The sequence below is a fragment of the Onthophagus taurus genome, chromosome 2 (assembly GCF_036711975.1).
Source record: "Onthophagus taurus isolate NC chromosome 2, IU_Otau_3.0, whole genome shotgun sequence".
NCBI lineage: Eukaryota > Metazoa > Arthropoda > Insecta > Coleoptera > Scarabaeidae > Onthophagus > Onthophagus taurus.
In genome coordinates, this window is record NC_091967.1 from 27,560,520 (window position 1) to 27,579,651 (window position 19,132).

Here is a 19,132-nt window from a genome sequence, read left to right on the forward strand (position 1 = left end):
GTTAAATTTCTCAGTCAACGCTTCTAGTAAAGTTTCCCAATTAAAAACTGAACCACCCTGTATACTAATAGGCATGTTTACTTATTAAGATATACATGTCAGGATTATTTATTACTGTACAAATTCATAATTTTTAGTGTAACATTAAACACCCACTGACATTTCACATTCCCACATGTATTTCATTTTAAAGTACATACACATGTTTACTATTCCTAATGATTACTCTTATTCTACTTGAATTCCTGATCCTTCACGCGGTGCCCAATCGTCCGTTTTTAAATTAGAATACAATTTAGTAACGGGACCATCGCTATTTAAAATTCCCGCAAATTCAGGCCTTGATTTACATTTCTCTTTTTCCATGTAGATATCTAATAAACTTTTCGTCCCTGATTTTAGATTGGGTTGTCTTGTTAAATTCGCCGAAATTGTAGTTAATGGTGGTGGAGACATTGGTGAATCTGTTGTGGCTCTTATTACAGAAACTCGTTGCTCTAAATCTTTTTTCATAAAAACAACATTAAGTTAACAATAATAATCGAATTAAATAATTACTATTAATCTTACTTTGATCGACTTCCATTTTTTCGTCGCCGTCCAAGTTAAACTTATGACATTCAATTAAAACCTTATAAATAGTACGATGATTTTCTGAGTGTAAATTATTTTTAATTAATGTTTCCAATTCGTTCCACATCAATTTGTATTGCTCCTCGCGCTTCTGACCACCTTTGCTTCCCCTTTGACCGATATTCGGTAGATTTAAAGGTTCGTGTTTCGTTTCTTGAGTTAACAAATTATAGATAACTTGTTTACATTGATTTACTTCTTCGTCGAAGAGCTTTTCTTTTGTGATTAATTTGGGTAAAGGTTCCAAACTCTTAAATACAAAGTATAAATACATAATATTCTATAACAATAATAATATTAAAAGTGAATTCTTACCCCTTTTAAATTGAATATCAAAGTCGAACTAATTGTCAGAGGCCAATATTTGGTGTGTCTGCTAAGACGGGATTTCATTCTTTGAACTGGATGAAGTTGAGCGCCATAATTCGATTTCACAGAAAGTAGCTTATTCTGTTGAATGAATAATCCAAAATCTGGAATTCTATAATCTGTAACTCGTCCTCCACAACCTTCAGATATCGAAGGTGGATCTTCTAATACTGACCTTTTCCAAAATAAGAAGAATGTGTTAATATAAAACTCAAAAAGCCAAGAAATATTACTAGATATCACATATTCAAAATAATTCTTTATTAATAAGAAAATTATCTTATATCTTCCAAGTATTTCCTGAGGACTTGATAGATTATTAAGGATTTAAATATTGCCTAAGATTTGAAAATTTCTGAAAGATTTTCAAGCTTCATAATTTCCAAGGAAATCCAAAAGTTTGAAAGGAGTTCCAAACTGGAACGGAGAAACGGTGACTTATTTGGAATTTATTTGTATTATTAAGACGTTTTAAATATTTCCAAGATTTTTAGAAGATTGCTAACAGGTTTTCACGAATTTCGGTTTGTAAAATCTATCTAAGGCAGGGGTCGGCAACCTGCGGCTCGCAAGCCATATGCAGCTCTTTTGATGTAAAGTTGCGGCTCTCCAGTTCCATACGAAAAACATTAATTACTATATTAATTTACTATCAAAACCCTTAAAAAATAAGAAAATATATTTTCAAGTACCTAATTTATCAATAGCTTCTATTTTCATAATTGTTAATTACAAATCGCTCCGCTTAACGTGAGCGCTTAACTGAAGAAGAAAACCGAAAATTCAATCAGGCCTTCCAACTTGTTTCGTTTACCACAAAAAATTCGCACACAATAAGAAGTCAAATTGCAAAAAGAGGACTACGTCAAAGAATGTTTTATACGTGCACCTGAAGAACTGTTTCGTGATTTTAAAAACAAAGCAGAAATCATAAAAAAAATCAAAGATTTGCCATTATTTGCTAAAACAGTACAAGATACAACTGCTAAAATGTCTTCAAATGTAACACATAGGTAAGTGCAAGACATTCAACTAGCTTCTGCTTTATCACGTGAGTATAGATGAGTCTTGCGACATAAAAAACACGGCACAAATTACCCTTTTCGTCAGGTATATGTCATCCTAAGGTCCAAAAAAACTGCTAGGATTACTACCGCTCTCAAGGCAAACTCGTGGAGAAGATAGAATAGAATCGACATAAATAAAATCGTTTCTATAGCAACTGATGGAGCCAGAAGTATAACATGAATACATAGAGGGGTAACTAGAGGGTTTCACTGCATAATTCATCAAGAAGCGCTTTGTGCCCAAAAATTTCTGGCCGAAATAGTTGAGATCATAAACTTGCTAATTAAGATTATTAACAGCATCTTAGCAAAAACACTCTACCATCGCTAGTTTAAAGATTTCCTTGAAGAAATAGATAGCCAGTTTACTGATCTACTTCTGCATAATAAAGTGCGATAGCTTTCTAAAGGTAACATATTGCAACGTTTTGCTTTCGTGCGAGCAAGCGTTCTCTTGCATGAATATAATAAAAAGTAAAGTTAGAAGTCAAATAACAATCTAGAGTCGTACTTAAAACAACAAGTTATAAGCCAGATTTAATAAAACTTTCAAAAGAATAAAGAATAAATATTATTTCGTATTTAAAGCCGTTTATTTTAAATCAAAAATCTAACATGTATTTAAGCTACTAATATTAAATACGATAACATTGAAAAGAAAATTTTTAGTGACTCTTTAAAAACTGGGAAATTTTGTAAATTGTACCTTTTGGCTCTTCCGTTTCAATAGGTTGCCGACCCCTGATTTAAGGTATTCTGGAATGTATTAACGATTGCTGTAGATTTACAAGGAGTTTCGGAATATTTTAACGAATTACGTAAAGACTATCCAATAATTGCTAAAGTTGCACCTGTGTATTCCTTATAATCTTATAAACCATGCTATTATACTGGTGTCCCTCAGAAGTGGTTCACCCCCATATTTTTTTTTATTATTGGTGATATAAGATAACCATTTGGAATGCATAATTAGGCCGTTAAAACGGATTATTATGACATGAAATCATTCTCTTTGTACTTCCGGTTGTACCGGATGTGAGTACTAATTTCGGTATTTTCTAAATCTATAATTTTTTTTTTCTTTAGTTGGGTAGACAGCATAATTTCACATAACTTTTACTTGCAAAAATTTTCACGATCGCTTATAATTTATGAAAAAAAAATTATTATTTTTTAACGTTTTAGTACCTTCGGAAAATGTATTACAACTTTTGACGCATAGTAGCTAGGTTAATAGTATAAACTATGCTATGTCCCTCTTGATTTGCTATTTCATTGCTTTAGTCAGTGGTTCTTTTTTAATAATGGTGTAAATTAACATTTATGTCAAAATCGAGACGTAGAAATCGAAAATTAGTTTTCTTGAACTTATAATTGAATTAAATTTAATTGTTTGATCGCGTTTTTTTTTAAACTAATTTAATACAACTGTTAATTTACACCATTATTAAAAAAGAATCACTGACTAAAGCATAGCAGTGATCACTGTTCGAGAAATAGTAAATCAAGAGGGGCATAGCGTAGTTTGTACTATTAACCTAGCTATTATGCGTCAAAAGTTGTAATACATTTTCCGAAGCTACTAAAACGTTTAAAAATAATGAAAATAGTATATTGTTTTATATGAAAGAGAAGCAGTGTTTTTTATGGCGTGGTCTGTCGTTTAGCGATGAACGCAGTGAGACTATTTTTCATTTCATTTTAAAATTATAAGCGATCCTGAAAATTTTTTCAAGTAAAAGTTATGTGAAATTATGCTGTCGAGCCAAGGGAAGAAAAAAAAATTATAGATTTAAAAAAATAGCGAAATTAGTACTCACATCCGGTATAACCGGAAGTACAAAGAGAATGATTTCATGTCGTAATAATCCGTTTTAACGGCCTCATTATGCATTCTAAATGGTTTTCTTATATCACTAATAATAAAAAAAATATGGGGGTGAGCCACTTCTGAGGGGCACCCAGTAGAAGTCACAAACAACAAAAGTCGTTAGTTTTGCAAAAAAAAATTAATTTTGTTTAAATTAAGTTTGACACACCATTTCTAAAAAAAGGAGTAGTACCTACAACACGCTTGGCAAGTTATTTTAAAAGATGGCCTGTTTAGTCAAGTTTCCAAAATAGTGAACACTTGCCATTTTTCTTTTCATAAAAAAACACGTTATTTAAATAATTCATACTTTCGTATGCTATTTGTATTTACTCTCAATATCTACGAACTTATGTCTCTTATGTCTTGCAAAAGGATTGTTTCGAATAAGGTTAACCTAAAGACAAAATTAAACAAAAGGAATTATTAATTTATTTATTATTAATTTTATTGCATTATTTTCTTAAAACGAAAGCAAATGATCAAATTGTTTGACGTCGGAACTAATACAAGCTCTGCATCGTCGCAGAAAAAATCTTTTTACTATAAAATTTTTACTAAATCGCTTTGCATTTATTTCTTCTGCTGCTGTATAAATATTGTGGCGCAGTTCGGTAAGATTTCCAATCGGTTTTTAATACACTCTTTCTTTTATGCAATTCTAATAAAGAAATCAAGGGGATGTAGGCCCAGAAAATGAGGAGGCCACGTAATCGAACCAAGACGCTCAATCCATCTTTTGGGATATTCTGTATTCAATCCCGTACAGGACAAGCATAATGACCTGGAGAACCATCTTGTTGAAACCACACTTCTCTGTAGATATTGACTGGCACATCTTCTAATAAAGTTATTAAATTGTTTTGAAGGAAAACATACGAAAGTATGAATTTTTTAAATAACGCGTTTTTTGCAGAAAGACTGGCAGTAATATTTTTTAAGAAAAGAAAAATAGTAAGTGTTAGGTTGTTGATACCATTTTGGAATCTTGACTAAACAAGCTATCTTTTAAAATAGCCAAGGGTGTTGCAGTACTCCTTTTTTTAGAAATAGTGTGTCAAACTTAATAGACATAAATTCTTTCAAGTTTAACTCAACCAAACTAATATTTTTTTTGCAAAACTAACGACTTTTGTTGTTTGATTTCAGTAGTAGCATGGTTCATAAGGAATACATTATTAAAAAAATTACTATTAAATTACAAACATTTCTGACTATATAGTACCTGAAGATATGACCGGGAACGATTTTTAGCATTTTCAAAAATATATCTATTACCACTTAACTAAGAGACATGGATTTTTTTTCTTATTATTACCAGAACAGGTATGGCTTGGAGTCTCACCAGGTGCCCACTTAACGTTGAGTTACGGGACCCTGTATATACAGGTGTCTCAGAGAGACCGGTCATTAGACGTTTCTCGGGTTCTGGCCAAAATAAAAATTTGAGAATTCAGACTTAAGTATTATTAATTGCGTTCTCTTCGACTAAAATATTTTCAGATTTCTAACACTTCCGGTTATACCGGAAGTCCCACCCACTTTATTTTTTAAAGTGGATCGACCTGTATATTTTTACATATTTGGATTTGTCTGTTCTCAAAATTTATAAATAACTTTACTTTTTGCAATTTCATTCGGCCGTTCTCGAGTTATTCGAATTTTTCCAGAAAAATCTGCTCCAGCAGACATTTGTTAAAAAAATCAGAGAACACTCGATTTTTGGGATATCAATTTAGGATTCAGAACATGTTTAAGCAACATGATGGAGTATGTTTTGGTGCCGAGAACGACTGTCTAGAACGTTTGGTCACTTTACTGTGGCACGTTAATTTTTTGAAATTTGGAAGTACCATAACTCCATTTTTTTAAATGGTACACCCCATATTTTATTACTTACTCGTCTTCGGTGTCTCATTTTACATCTTTTATACTACATATGTCCTATACCTAACATTAATAGAGCAGATTTTTCTAGAAAAATTCGAATAACTCGAGAACGCCTGAATCAAATTGCAAAAAGTAAAGTTATTCATAAGCCTTGAAAACAGACAAATCCAAATACAGTGCCTCGCAAAAGTATTCGGAAATCAGTTTATGGGACCGGAGAGTAACAACAACTTCCTTAAGTTTTCATTTAAAACAAAAACTTAATCAATATTATTTCATAGTGGTATAAACTTTTATTGAAACGTAAAAACTAAACTTTATCTCAACATAAATACAAAAAAAAAACAGCAGTTTACTAAACAATGAGGTTGAATCACGTCACAAAAGTATTCGTAAAAAAATAAACTAGTTCAGTAAAACTTTTTTTTTTAATTAATTAATATCGGGTAGAATATCCTTTCATTTTAATAACTTCTCTTAATCTGTTCTGCATCAAAAACACTAGTTTTCGTATTCTCTCGCCTGATATTTTTTCTCATTCTTTGACTATTACTGTTTTAAGTCTATCTTTTGATGTAATTCCATGTTTTCGGATGGCACGCTCCAAATCTGCCCACAAGTGCTCAATCGGATTGAAGCCCGGGGACTGAGGCGGTGTTCCTAAAACACTTGGGGTGTTGTACAAAATCCAAAGTTTTGTATTTTGGGCTGTATGTTTCTTACATCTTTCAACAAGACAACGACCCGAAAGTCCGAGTTTATTGGCGCTAGCGTTCAAATTGTCTTTTAATATTTGAATGTAGAGCCGGTGATCCATTTCGGTATTCACTTTTCGCCAAACTTTATTATCACAATCTGGCCCAAAAATGTTAAATTTGGTTTCATCGCTAAAGATTACTTTTGACCAAAACTCGGTGCCATGGTTTACGTATTTTCTTGCGAACTGCAAACGCTTCCTCCGATTTTTCTCACTTATAAGCGGCTTTATACGTGGAGAACGCCCATTGTAACCAGCACCTCTAAGAGTTCGTCGCACAGTTTCATTACTGACATGCTTTAACAGCTTTATCACGAGCCTTAAGTTTTGCAGGCCTTCCCGATCGCTGTCCCAACTGAAGCGAATTCCTTTGCAGAATGCTATGGATAGTTGACACGCTTCTATTTGTTGCGTTTGATATCTCTTGCAACGTTTTACCTTCCCTTCGCAGATTGAATATTATTTTTCTTTCCTCAAACGTGGTCTGTTTTGATTTTCTTCCCATTTTTTACACCACTCTCCGAATTTAATTAAATCAAAAATGATTCACCAAAACTTTACATTCAGATTGAATAGGTAACCTACAGCAATGCGTGTTTGTCTGCTAATGTAGTGTAATGCAAGGTTTATAGAACATAAGGTTACCTCATTCCCTATGCCTCTGTAGTATCGATTATTACCCCGCAAATTGACGTCACTGGTTCGATATAGTCAGAATAAAAGAAAGCCTATACGTGCCTATACTGTGGTACAGTCTATATAAAATATTTAAACCTCGCATCATGTTGTGTTGTTCATAGAACCAGCTACGTCACTGACCCACCTTGCCTCTCAGAGGAGGAGAATCGGTATTGGGTAACCTTATGTTCTATAGACCTTGGTGTAATGTAGTAGAATTTTAGAAAAAAACCTACATAGCCTACTGTGTTTTAAATTTCCAAATACCTTTGTGACTATATTCATAACAGTTTAATGTATAAATTAGGTATTAATTATGTATTAATATCATATTTTTGTTCTGTCTAAGATATGAGACTTTATTTGTAATAAAAGAATGTTTTTAATCTCAAAATCGAAATAATAAACACCGTATTTTGCATTTTTTGGGTGACAACAAGACTTTCCGAATACTTTTGTGAGGCACTGTATGTAAAAATATACAGTGTTCCATTTAAAAAAATGGAACACTGTATGGAACACTGGTGGCGACTTCCGGTATAACCGGAAGTGCTAGAAACCTGAAAATATTTTAGTCGAAGAGAACGCAATTGATAATACTTAAATCTGAATTCTCAAATTTTTATTTTGGCCAGAACACCAGAAACGTCTAATGACCGGTCTCGCTGAGACATCTGTATATAAGTGATTACTTGGCAAACAATTTTAACATAAACTTAACATTTTTTTTATAGCATTTTTGATGTGACACAAACGCAAAATAATCTAATAACCACCTAATTCTTTAACATCATCATATTAATATAAATTTATTTTGCTATGACTGATTGACAAACACAACTTGTTATCTCAAAATATAATATACACTTACCTAGCAGTACAAAGAGTGTGAATGAAAATCTCCCCACCGTGAGCAGCCAATAAATGACTTGTCATTTTACCTCCCGTCTTCCTCAACATCTCCAACATAACACTACGACCATTCAACAAAAAATTAATCAAACATAAAGAGGGTCGAGAATTCACATCCACAGGAGTAATTCTATGCATCTTGGTGCAATTTTGTAACTCTGCAGCGCTGCAACCACGCGGGGTACACCATTTTAATGTTACAGTTTCATATTCAAAACCTTCCTTGACTGTTTTTATCGTCGTCGCATCGCAAGAAGTTGTTCCCTTTAAAATGGTGGCATGGGCATCGCTTGAATGGAAGATTTCAACGTCGTAATTCGCTGAAGAACTTGCGTTTTGTTCCTCTTTCATTGGAATACCTGTTACAGTTGTACTGCCCAAATCATAATGTTGAAGAATTAATGAAGATAATTTAGTTGATATTTGGGTAGCTTTCACTGGATGAACCTCTGTTGTTAAATTTGGTGATAGCTTTAAAACATTCAACAAATTGATTTAATAAATTTTTAGTTTTAAATTTTAATAATTTTACATACAATTTTTGGTCCATGGCTAGATACTTGAGACTCTACATTAATGGGAAATGTATTTAAAATAACCAAATGGCAGTGATCAATTGGAATTAAGCTATAAAAGAAGTAATTTATATTTTATTTTAGGCGACTTTAAACATACCTCTCTGAATTATTGGCTGTTTCGTTTTGTCCCTCCAAAATTCCAAGCATGATCTCTTCTAATCTCTTCATACTTTCATTATCTCGAGCTGAAGTTATACAAATTATTCTACCTCTATTAATGACTTTAACACCACTTTCCTCATTGATTTTCTCCTGTTGGATATCTGTAGATTCATTTAATGCTTCAACAGCAGATCTGAGCCCATGTAAAACTGTGAAATCGCCTGAAGATCTTGGTGATCTTATTTGAGGTGGAGATGGTGGAGTTCCGATTAATGCCAAACCATTCATAATCTTAGAAAAAAAGATTAAATAATTTAAGTGCAAAATTTTACTAGATTAGTTACATTATTTGTATTCTGTTGTAAATGACTCCAAGTGTTTAAGCTGTGTGAAGTACTATCACTAACAATGAATTTAACCAATTTTCCACTAGGAAATAAATCCCATACAATCCTACAATATTCAATAGCAGATTCAACACTACATGTCCATAATGATTTATGTATTGGTTGTATAGGAATGAAGGTATTTCGACCTTTTTGAAAATCGAACTCGATTGTGCTTTCACAAGATATTCCAAAATATGGAGTGTGATCTAAAACGAACACCGTTTTGTGATTCGCCGGGAACATCTTATTTGTTGCCGTATAAGCCATTTTTGCTTCAAAATGTTTGTCGTGTTTACAGTTTAGTTTAAATATATTTTTCGCATTTTTAGGTTATGTCGCTCATATGTTTATGTTTTGTGACGTATGTAGTTCGTTGACGTAGGATAATCATTCTTGTTAATTTGATTGTTTAATAAAAATATTATCCTTATTTAATACAAGTAAGGTGTTGAAATATTATATTAATTGTTACTATAATTATAATCATTTAGAAAAGTTTTTAAAATATTAAATCGGATGTAGCGCCATCTGTTTATTGCTATATATATTAGTAAATGTGCCAAATACAAATCAGTTCCTCAGAGGTAAGTAGGGTTACCAACTCTCCTCTATTTCAGAGGAGTTTCCTCTATTTAACAGGCTCTCTCCTCCCTTCTGTAATATTCTTCAATCCTCCTCTATTTCTCTATTTAAAGAAAAACGTCTGTTATTAAGCGGTGGTTACCGAAACTCTCCATCAGAGGGCGTGTTTATTTAAAAAATTTATTTAAAAAATAAATTTATGGAATCAATTTCAATAATCGTGGACAAAGCATAGTATTCTACTCGCATATAATGGGCTATTATTCACGAAGGTTAAGTTTATGTCACGAGCGTAGCGAGTGGCATAATTAACCTGAGTGATGCAAAATAGTATAATAATATACTATTTTGCATCTATTAAATTTAATATAAAGTATAATAAGATCAAGATGAGTGACGAAGTAAAAGAAAATGATACAAATATAGACGAGAACCAGAAAAAGCTCCACTCATTAAGAAGCTGAAGTAGAATCTACTTATCGAAAAGAGTGGTTTAACACATACAAATGGCTAAAACCTTCTAAAATTACTGATGAATATGCTTAGTGTACAGGGTGGTTCAAATTCGATGTCCGAATAGGCTAACTCGGAAACTATAAGAGTTAGAAAAAAAGTAGCTTACATGTCATGATCTCGTTTTTCGAGAAACTGCTAATGCCGAAAACCTCATAGCGCTATCGTCTTTTGTTTTTCTCCTAGAAGCCAAAATTGAAAATATCGTAAAACCAATAAGTGCAATTATCTTGGTTATTATTATAGGTGGAGTATTATAACTACGACATTATATGGACACTTTTTTACAGAGAATTTGATGAATTTGATGATTAATACTCCACCTATAATAATAACCAAGATAATTACATTTGCGGGTTTTACGATATTTTCAATTTTGGCCTCTAGCGGAAAAACAAAAGACGATAGCGCTATGATGTTTTCGGCATTAGCAGTTTCTCGAATAACGAGATCATGACATGTCAGCTACTTTTCTTCTAACTCTTATAGTTTTCGAGTTGGCCTATTCGGACATCGAATTTGAACCACCTGTACTTTATGTATTAAAGATTTTTCTATTAAAAGTCAAGGATTAACTTCCGTAAGCAACTAAGCGTATAAGAAGCAAATTAACCTATACAAATATGTGTTGTATAATACATTATACATACAATATATGTTAAAATTAAATTTAATTAAATTATTAATTAATTAACTAATTAATTAATAATAATAATATTCATAATAATTAAATATTAAATATAATTATTAATTAAATATTATTAAAACATTATTAATTAAATATTCATATGTTTAGGTAAAACAGCATGAATTGGCGAAAATACATATCACACAATCAAAAGTGGCAGCAAATAACAATTTAATAACAACTTTCTGCACACCAAATCATTCACCAGAAGAAAACAATGTGGCTGCAAATGAATTAGGATTACTGTATCATAACATAAAACACAATTTGTCATATAATAGTTTCGACTGTGGCATAAAAGTGCTCAAGCATATTTTTAGTAAGAGTAATGAGAAAAGTTTAACAAATAAGCTGCATTTAGGCCGTACCAAGTCTGAAGCGATTACGGTTAAAGTTCTTGGCCCAAATGCTAAAAAAATAGTTCTTGATGATTTACAAAATAAATTTTATTGTGTGCAAATTGATGCCTCCAATGTAAAAAACAGGAAATTTTTTGTAATAGCTGTACAATATTTTAAAGATGACTATGGGGTCGTTAATAAGCTTGACTTATAGAAAATCCTGACGAAAGCGCATTAGCTATGGTTATATTAGCTTGTTTAGAATCTAATAATTTATCAATCGCTTTTGTTAGTGCTTTCAGTGCAGATAATTATAATGCCAATTTTGGGGAACATAAATCTCTGTTTTCTCATTTAAGGCAACAAAATGGCAATATATTTAAAGCTAACTGCTATGCCCACATTCTCCATAACTGTGTGAAGCTTTGATAAGCATGCTTTAGATAAACCAGATTATGATGTTGAAAATTTAGTTCTTAAGGTCTACCCCCATTTCTCAGTATCTGCTAAAAGGAGAGAAAACTTGAAAGAAATGTTTGAATTTTACAACGCTTCATATCAAGAAATACTACATCATGTCACCACCAGGTGGTTAAGTTTGTACTCTGCTGTAGAAAGAATTTTAAAATCGTGGCACCATTTGCTCTCCTTTTTCAGAAGCATGAGAGATTGTCCCAATCAAATCAAAAAATTATTTTTTATAAAAGATGATACATATGAAGATACGCCAGAAAATGAAATCCCAGAAATTTACTTGCTGTTTTGTGAAAATTTTCTTAAAATATTTTATGATGCTATTGTGTATACGATATTTTTAAGACAGTAGACGATAAACTTTCTAATCGATTAGATCAAAATTACTTTGGATATCTTGTTACGCAAAAATTAAAATATTTAGACAGATGTCAGACAGCAAAATTTGAAAATAACATTAAATTATCCTTAAGTTTGCTATCAAAAAATAGTTCGACTTTAGTACTGATAATTTACTATATTTAATGTCACATTTAAAGCTAAGTAGTCCAGTTAAATTTCACGATATTGTTAATTTACTTGAAAAGCTATAAAACCCAAACCTCATTGTAAATATTGATTAAATCTTTGATGAAGTAAACATTTTAAACAAAATTGTAAATATACTTTTTCAAGATGATAATTTTAAAAATAGTAGTACCTCCTGTAAACGGACTACTATTTTAAGTAAAACACAGGATCTGCCGAGTATTTCACAAATTCTGTCATTTATTTTAAGTATACCTGCAACTACTGCTTATGTGGAACGTATTTTTAGTATAATGGGAAACAAATGGACCGAAACCTGAAATAATTCTTGCGTTGATTTAGTAAAATCGGAATTACTAATTACGTTAAATTATGATTTGACATGTAAAGAGTTTTATGACTATATAAAAAATGATAAATTATTATTAAAAAAAGTTCACTCTACGGACAAATATGTAAATGTAACACAGAATAAATTTAAATTCAGAAATTTGAAAAATTTAATCTCCTCTATAATTTTTGAATTTCCTATATATTTTTTAAGAATCTCCTCTATAGTTACTTTTAAAAAATGGCAACCCTAGAGGTAAGGTATGTTAAGTACAAACAAATGGTAAGGTACAAACTCGAAATTGTTAAGGAGAGAGATTTGAAAATGGACTTAACCCATTAGCTGGCACGATCCCCATTCGGGGATTTTAAATTTTAACGTACTTCACTTGGCAAGTTTCAATTAAAAAAAAAGTTGACAGTTAATGGGTTAAGGTTTAAACAAATACACATGGTGGAGATAATTCATTACGCAAAAAATGTGACTTAACACACCTTACCTCTGAGGCACTGAAATGTATATAAATGTATGAGAATTATTGTAATTAGAGTACTTTTATGATTTTGATTTGTTTTTATGGTCCGGATATTTTCCAAATATTTTTAAAAATAACTTCTTCGGTTTCCTACTGCACGCGGCGAAGATATATTTCTAACACTAAAACAGTTTTTTGAGGAAAATGATCTGAAGAGGTCATCGTTAGTTAGTGTGTGTACTGACGGAGCGCCTTCCATGATGGGTGTTTGTTCTGGTTTTCAAACATTCGTCAAACAAGTTGCCCCACAATGATAACTTATCACTGTATGATATACCGATACGCTTTGGCTGTTAAGACGCTACCTTCAAATTTGATGAGCGCGTTTAATGACAAATTCGAGAATTTTCAAAGTATTATGTCATAAAGTTGGTGCGAAATTTGATGCACTAATAGTGTTCTACACTGAAGTACGTTGGTTGTCAATGGGAAATGTTTTAAACAGAGTGTTTGAAATGCGCGAAGAAATAGCTTTGTTTTTTGAAAATCGTAAAACAGAGAAAGAGAAGAATCTTTATACAAAAAGAAAAGATAAAGCATTTATCCTTATTATATATGAAAATAAAACACAATTTATGAACTTTACACTTGCAGAGATTATTTAATTTATATCGGAACCGGTTTCGAAGTTTTATCTTCATCTTCAGCCGAAAACTATACAAAAAATATAAAAAATATTATAATTAAATTACCTATTAAAATATAAAATACTCACTGTCAGAAAGTGACCATCTTGGCGTTTGATTCGTTGCATCAATATTTCCCGGATATAGAGAATCGTCAAGCTTTTTCATGGATACTAAGACCATTTTCTACAGATGATGAAATCTTCAAAGATGTTTCAGCTAAACTTCAGTTTCTCCAACTACGCGAAGACGTAGTGTACCTTAAAGGTGGAATTCCAAGATTATGACCTATCTATGTTTTGGACAAAAATGCTGGGCGAATATTTTATTTTAGCTGACTTTAAGAATTCTAGTTCCATTTGGTAATACATATAAATGTGAGAGCGGCTTTTCAACTTTACTTTCTATGAAAACAAAATCTAGAAGTCGGCTCAGCGTAGGACACGACTTACGATGTGCTTTATCAGAAACTAAACCAAAGAAAAAAAAACTTGTTAAGAAGAAGCAACACCAACCTTTCTATTAATTATTATTCAAAATTTTCTACGCACATGTCGACGCTGATTGTGAAGGTGCGCATCACATGTTTATGTAGTGCACGATAAGTATACTTCAGTAGATGCTAGATGCATGCATCTACTGAAGTAATGAATGCTGAGTTTGCAATATTATAGTAGTATCGATATATTTATTGCTCTTTTTTATTAAAATGAAATCCATAAGAGCAGCAAAGAGGCCAAGAAAGGTTCTTACTTTAAAAAATAAAATAAAGATATTGAACCTATTGGGTGAAGGGTGAAAAAATATAGAAGTTGCTCAACAATTCGGTAATAACGGACATTATATGAAAAGTGTGAAGAAAGGAACAGAATCATCATTAAACCAAACCTAAATAACCCAAATCTGGAAAAAACAGAAAAACACTTCCCAGTCAACACAGCCATTCTTATGGGAAAAGCACCAAATTGTAGAATTATTTTCTGGAAGTTTATGGAACGACAGATTTTCAATTTAAAACAAGTAAAGAATGCTGCGATATATTTAGAAAGAGGTATAAGTGGACCATGAAGCTAAAGCAAGATACCCCATGGAATTCAAAAATATAATCAAAGAAGGTAGATATCTGCCACAACAGCGGATGAGACAGGCCTTTTGTCGAATCGTTTACCCAACAGAACGATAATATCAAAGGAAGAGAAACGAGCTTCAGGTTTCAAAGTTTAAAATTGTCGAGCAACCCTGTTATTGTGTTCAAATGCTTCAGGAGATTGATGGATCTCAATGTTTTTAGATTGGTAAATCTTTTGTTGTTTATATGGTAAAAATTTTGGTTTTAAAGCATTATTAATATTGTAGATAACGATACAGGACATCCCTCTGAAGAATTAATATCAGCGCATCCAAACATTAAGGTAGTGTTTCTTCCTCCAAACACTACACACATAACTTATCTGTAATAAAAATTTGGAATACCTCGTCAGTCGCGCATTCCTTAACTCTTATTAAATGAATCTATCAAAGAATTAAAACAAAACACTTTAAACAATGGCTGGAAAAATTTATGGAAGGAGGCAATTATTTGTGCTTGCGACAATTTCATTCTTATCGAACAAGCAGCTGAAGATGTTGTAGACGCTGCACGTCGTGTGTCACAAGGAAGGGTTGCAGATATGACATGCAAGAAACGATGTTGAGGAACTATTTGACACACACGAAGAGGAATTGAGAGAAGCAGAGTCAGAAGGGATTATAATCACAAAAAAATCAAAGACAATAAAAGCAATACACCACATGAAAAATTATTACTCTGGAACAGATAAATAACATATTGTCTGGTGAAAACGAATAGAACTCAGTTTAAAGGTTAAAAATGGACTAAAATCTCTCTCCTTGTAAAAGGTGAAATAATGTTACAGAGGAAAAAATCGGCGGAGTGGGCCATCTATACAGAATGCCCATTATGTATGGAATATAAGTACATAATATATTTCGTTAAATATTGACATTATAAAAAAAAATTTTATACAAAAGTTGTTTAATATTTTTAAATCAGAAAACAAATGAGTAACGAATAACACTTGAATTTTTTTAAATAGCAATGTATCCATTCGTTACGCTCATTTGATAGAGATTTCTTTTCTCTTTACGCTGACGTACAATTTTTGTACCCTTACATCAGCAAATTTTTGAAAAAAAATTAACATTTTTTTAAATTTATTTTATATCATTAATCTAGATATCCGAGATCGTCAACTTCGAATTATTACCGTAAATTAAATCTACATTCTTTGATTATATACAATCAAAGTCTACATACAAAATAAAACAAATAAACGAAAAATTAGTGTACATATTCAATAATTCGAGGTACTTGTCGATCTCGGATATCTAAATTAATATTATTGCTTAAACTTTCGTATTAACAAATTTTTAAATTTTCTGATATTGGTACTAAAATTAAATTCAAAATGTCATTTCCCATTTTTGACGTTGAATGTCATCAACGTCAAAGTTGGCATTTCTAAGTGTCATTTTGAACCTAAAGTCAAATACATAATCTCTAAAATTATGCTCCTAAATTGAAGCGATTGATTTAACAGTATTAATAATTTTTATCAGAGTTTTGAACGTTTGAATAAGGATGTGTCATCTACTGAGCAATAGTGGTACCAACGCTATTTTACGAATGTAAACCGTTGCTGTATTCTCCCACTTCATTCCTTAAGTAATCGTATTGTATACAACAACTATAAGTTCATAAGTTTGTCTATAAAAGTTTAAACGATTGTAAAACAATAAATAAAGATACCAAATATCTTTGAGAATTGGATATACTAATATCATGTTAATTTACCACCGGCTGTTAAAACGTATTTAAAACTTACTGCCAATGTAATGTAATGTTCAACAGATGTAAATAATATGATATACCTAAATTGACAAAGTTTTCTCGAATTGGAAATTGAAGTTGAATACACAAAATGAATGATCATTATATTTCAAAAACACACATTTCTAAGTTAGGTATGTTTTTTTTTCATATTTTGTTATTGTTTTGAAATAATGTTAATGACAATAAACTTTTTTGAAGATCATAAACTATTAGAAGTAAGAGAAAGGGCCTTGAAGAATATTCTCTCAAAGATTCAAATTGGATTGCCTTATGATAACGTTTATGCCCGGCAACAAGAAATTTTAACCAAATGCTTTAATTTATTTGAATTTGATGATTGTTCCATGAAGAATTTTATTTTGGAATTAATTGGAACTACTTTAAAGGTACAATTTAGAGGATATAATTTTTGTAATTAAACTACATCTAATAATTTACATCTTTTAAAACAAAAGATTTAAGTTATTCTAAAAGATATCTGTTTATATTGCAGAGTGAAACTGGTCAATTATTAATTAATCATTTTGGCTCAAAAGAAATAATAAAAAGTCTTCTTAACGTTCGTGTACATGTAAATGGTTGTCTTGTGAATGAAGTTGATGAGCTAATAAAATATGTAGAAAATAAAAATCAAAGTGTAAAAGCTTTGGTTCCACCTCTGGTGTCAGAAATTCCCTTAAGTTATCGATCTGATTGTGAAGCTGTTTCAAAAGTTGGGTCCACAGCTACTTCAATTAACATTTTTGTGCATAATTCACCAGAAAATGAACAACAATCTCCGTAAGTATAGAATATGAATATAAGTATAGATAATATTTAAAAAAAGCTTAGACCATGAATAAAATAAATGTGTTAATATACCATTACAAAGCAGTAAGTAGTAATTTTAAAATATGACTGAATGGTTAGGAGCTGTTATGATCTTTGATATCAATTGAAAGTGATAGGGTGATTCACATAAGAGCAGGGACATGTAGAAGACAATAAATTAAGATGATTTAAAGCAACTTATCTCTATACTAAGTTGTACCCCTGAGGAGTTATAGGCCTTCAAAGTTGGGTCTTACATTTTTAAAACATTGAATATCTTCGTAACATATTATGCTAGAAAAACCAAATTTGATATATGTTATGAGTGTACCGAAGGTATAAATTGGTAGCAAGTTGAGACCAATTGAAGCATTTCAAAGGGTTGATTAAGGGTGATAGTCCCCTAAATTTTGACAGATTTCTTTAACTGGTTGGTGGATTTAATACATTATTACCTCATTTCATGTGGAATTTAATTCTAAAACTTTTTTTACTCTTATTATTCTTTAAAAAACATTGTCGTTTTCATAAAAAACTCAAAAAACTAAAGACACGTATTTCGTTAATGCTACTTAAAATCATCGAAAATTCAGTAACCGGCTGTGAAATTGTACGTCAAACTTGACAAATAGGTTATAAAACCTTGGCGTCAACTAACTTTATTACCTATTTGTCAAGTTTGACATACAATTTCATAGCCGACTACTGAATTTTCGCTTATTTTAAGTAATATTACGAAATACGTGTCTTTAGTTATTTAAATGTTAATATTTATTAATAATTTAAATTATTAATAAATATTTATATAATTATCCTAACTTTTGTCTTATTTAAATAGAATAAGGATAAAAAAGCTTTTTCTGTAGGAGTATGAAAGTTATTAGCGAAAATATATTTTCTACCGAAACTTCTAACCCTTGTAAGTTCTTACATATCGCCAAAGTCGACAGGGTAGTTTTTAAAATATTCCAAAAACCTAGGGGTAGTTTACCCGCTGAAGCCCTCAGATATATGTGCGATATATCAATAGAAAGCTCTTTGAAAATGAATATCAGTTTACATTTATCACATTTCGATAGCTATTTTCGTTTTTAGCCTATAAGCGAATATATATATATTTTGCTCCGATTTCCAACCCTTATAACTCGCCCCAGGGGTTTTATTAGCACGTATAAAAAAATACGTAAACCTTATTTTTGGCCATACTATCGCTGTACCAAATTTCAACAAAATCGGTGAGGAACAGTTCTGATACTTCCCTTGTAAGTAACTTAGCATACAGGGTAATTCAAATTCGACCCCCACCAGTGGGATCCCAGAAATCATAAGAGATACAGAAATGGTTAAATGAGAGCAAAGTTGCGTATCTTAGAGCCCATCATTTTCAACAAAGCTTTTGGATCTAGCCGTTTTAGTTTTTAAAATATGGCCGAAAAAGAAAAATATGACTTTTTCGTTTTTTGCCTATAACTTCTTTATTTTTCGTTTGTTTGTGCATCTGAAAAAACATTCGTAAGGCAACTTTTTAAGAAAAATGTCATGATACAACTAGAAATTTTCTCCAAC

The 19,132-nt window shown here is 31.3% G+C and overlaps 2 protein-coding genes across 3 annotated transcripts in view; one reads left to right on the forward strand and one right to left on the reverse strand.

The window, feature by feature from the left end:
* Positions 1-92: 92 nt before the first annotated feature.
* On the reverse strand, positions 93-9,609 carry LOC111429381 (integrator complex subunit 13 asun). Its single transcript, XM_023065278.2, has 7 exons — positions 9,201-9,609; positions 8,852-9,147; positions 8,713-8,803; positions 8,136-8,647; positions 949-1,177; positions 571-883; positions 93-503 (listed from the first exon to the last, which is right to left on the reverse strand). The coding sequence occupies exons 1-7, from the start codon at positions 9,510-9,512 to the stop codon at positions 229-231; spliced, it is 2,028 nt and encodes a 675-aa protein (XP_022921046.1). The 5' UTR covers positions 9,513-9,609; the 3' UTR covers positions 93-228.
* A 6,838-nt stretch (positions 9,610-16,447) lies between these two features.
* LOC111429379 (anastral spindle 3) overlaps positions 16,448-19,132 on the forward strand; it is a 34,317-nt gene continuing 31,632 nt past the window's right edge. Inside the window, exons 1-3 of one of the 2 annotated variants that reach the window (XM_071194592.1) lie at positions 16,448-16,887; positions 16,955-17,142; positions 17,250-17,536. In XM_071194592.1, the coding sequence (XP_071050693.1) occupies positions 16,845-16,887; positions 16,955-17,142; positions 17,250-17,536 (518 nt within the window). In that variant the 5' untranslated portion in view covers positions 16,448-16,844. Of the gene's footprint in view, positions 16,888-16,954; positions 17,143-17,249; positions 17,537-19,132 lie in introns of those variants that run through there. The other variant, XM_071194593.1, reaches the window with a different exon arrangement.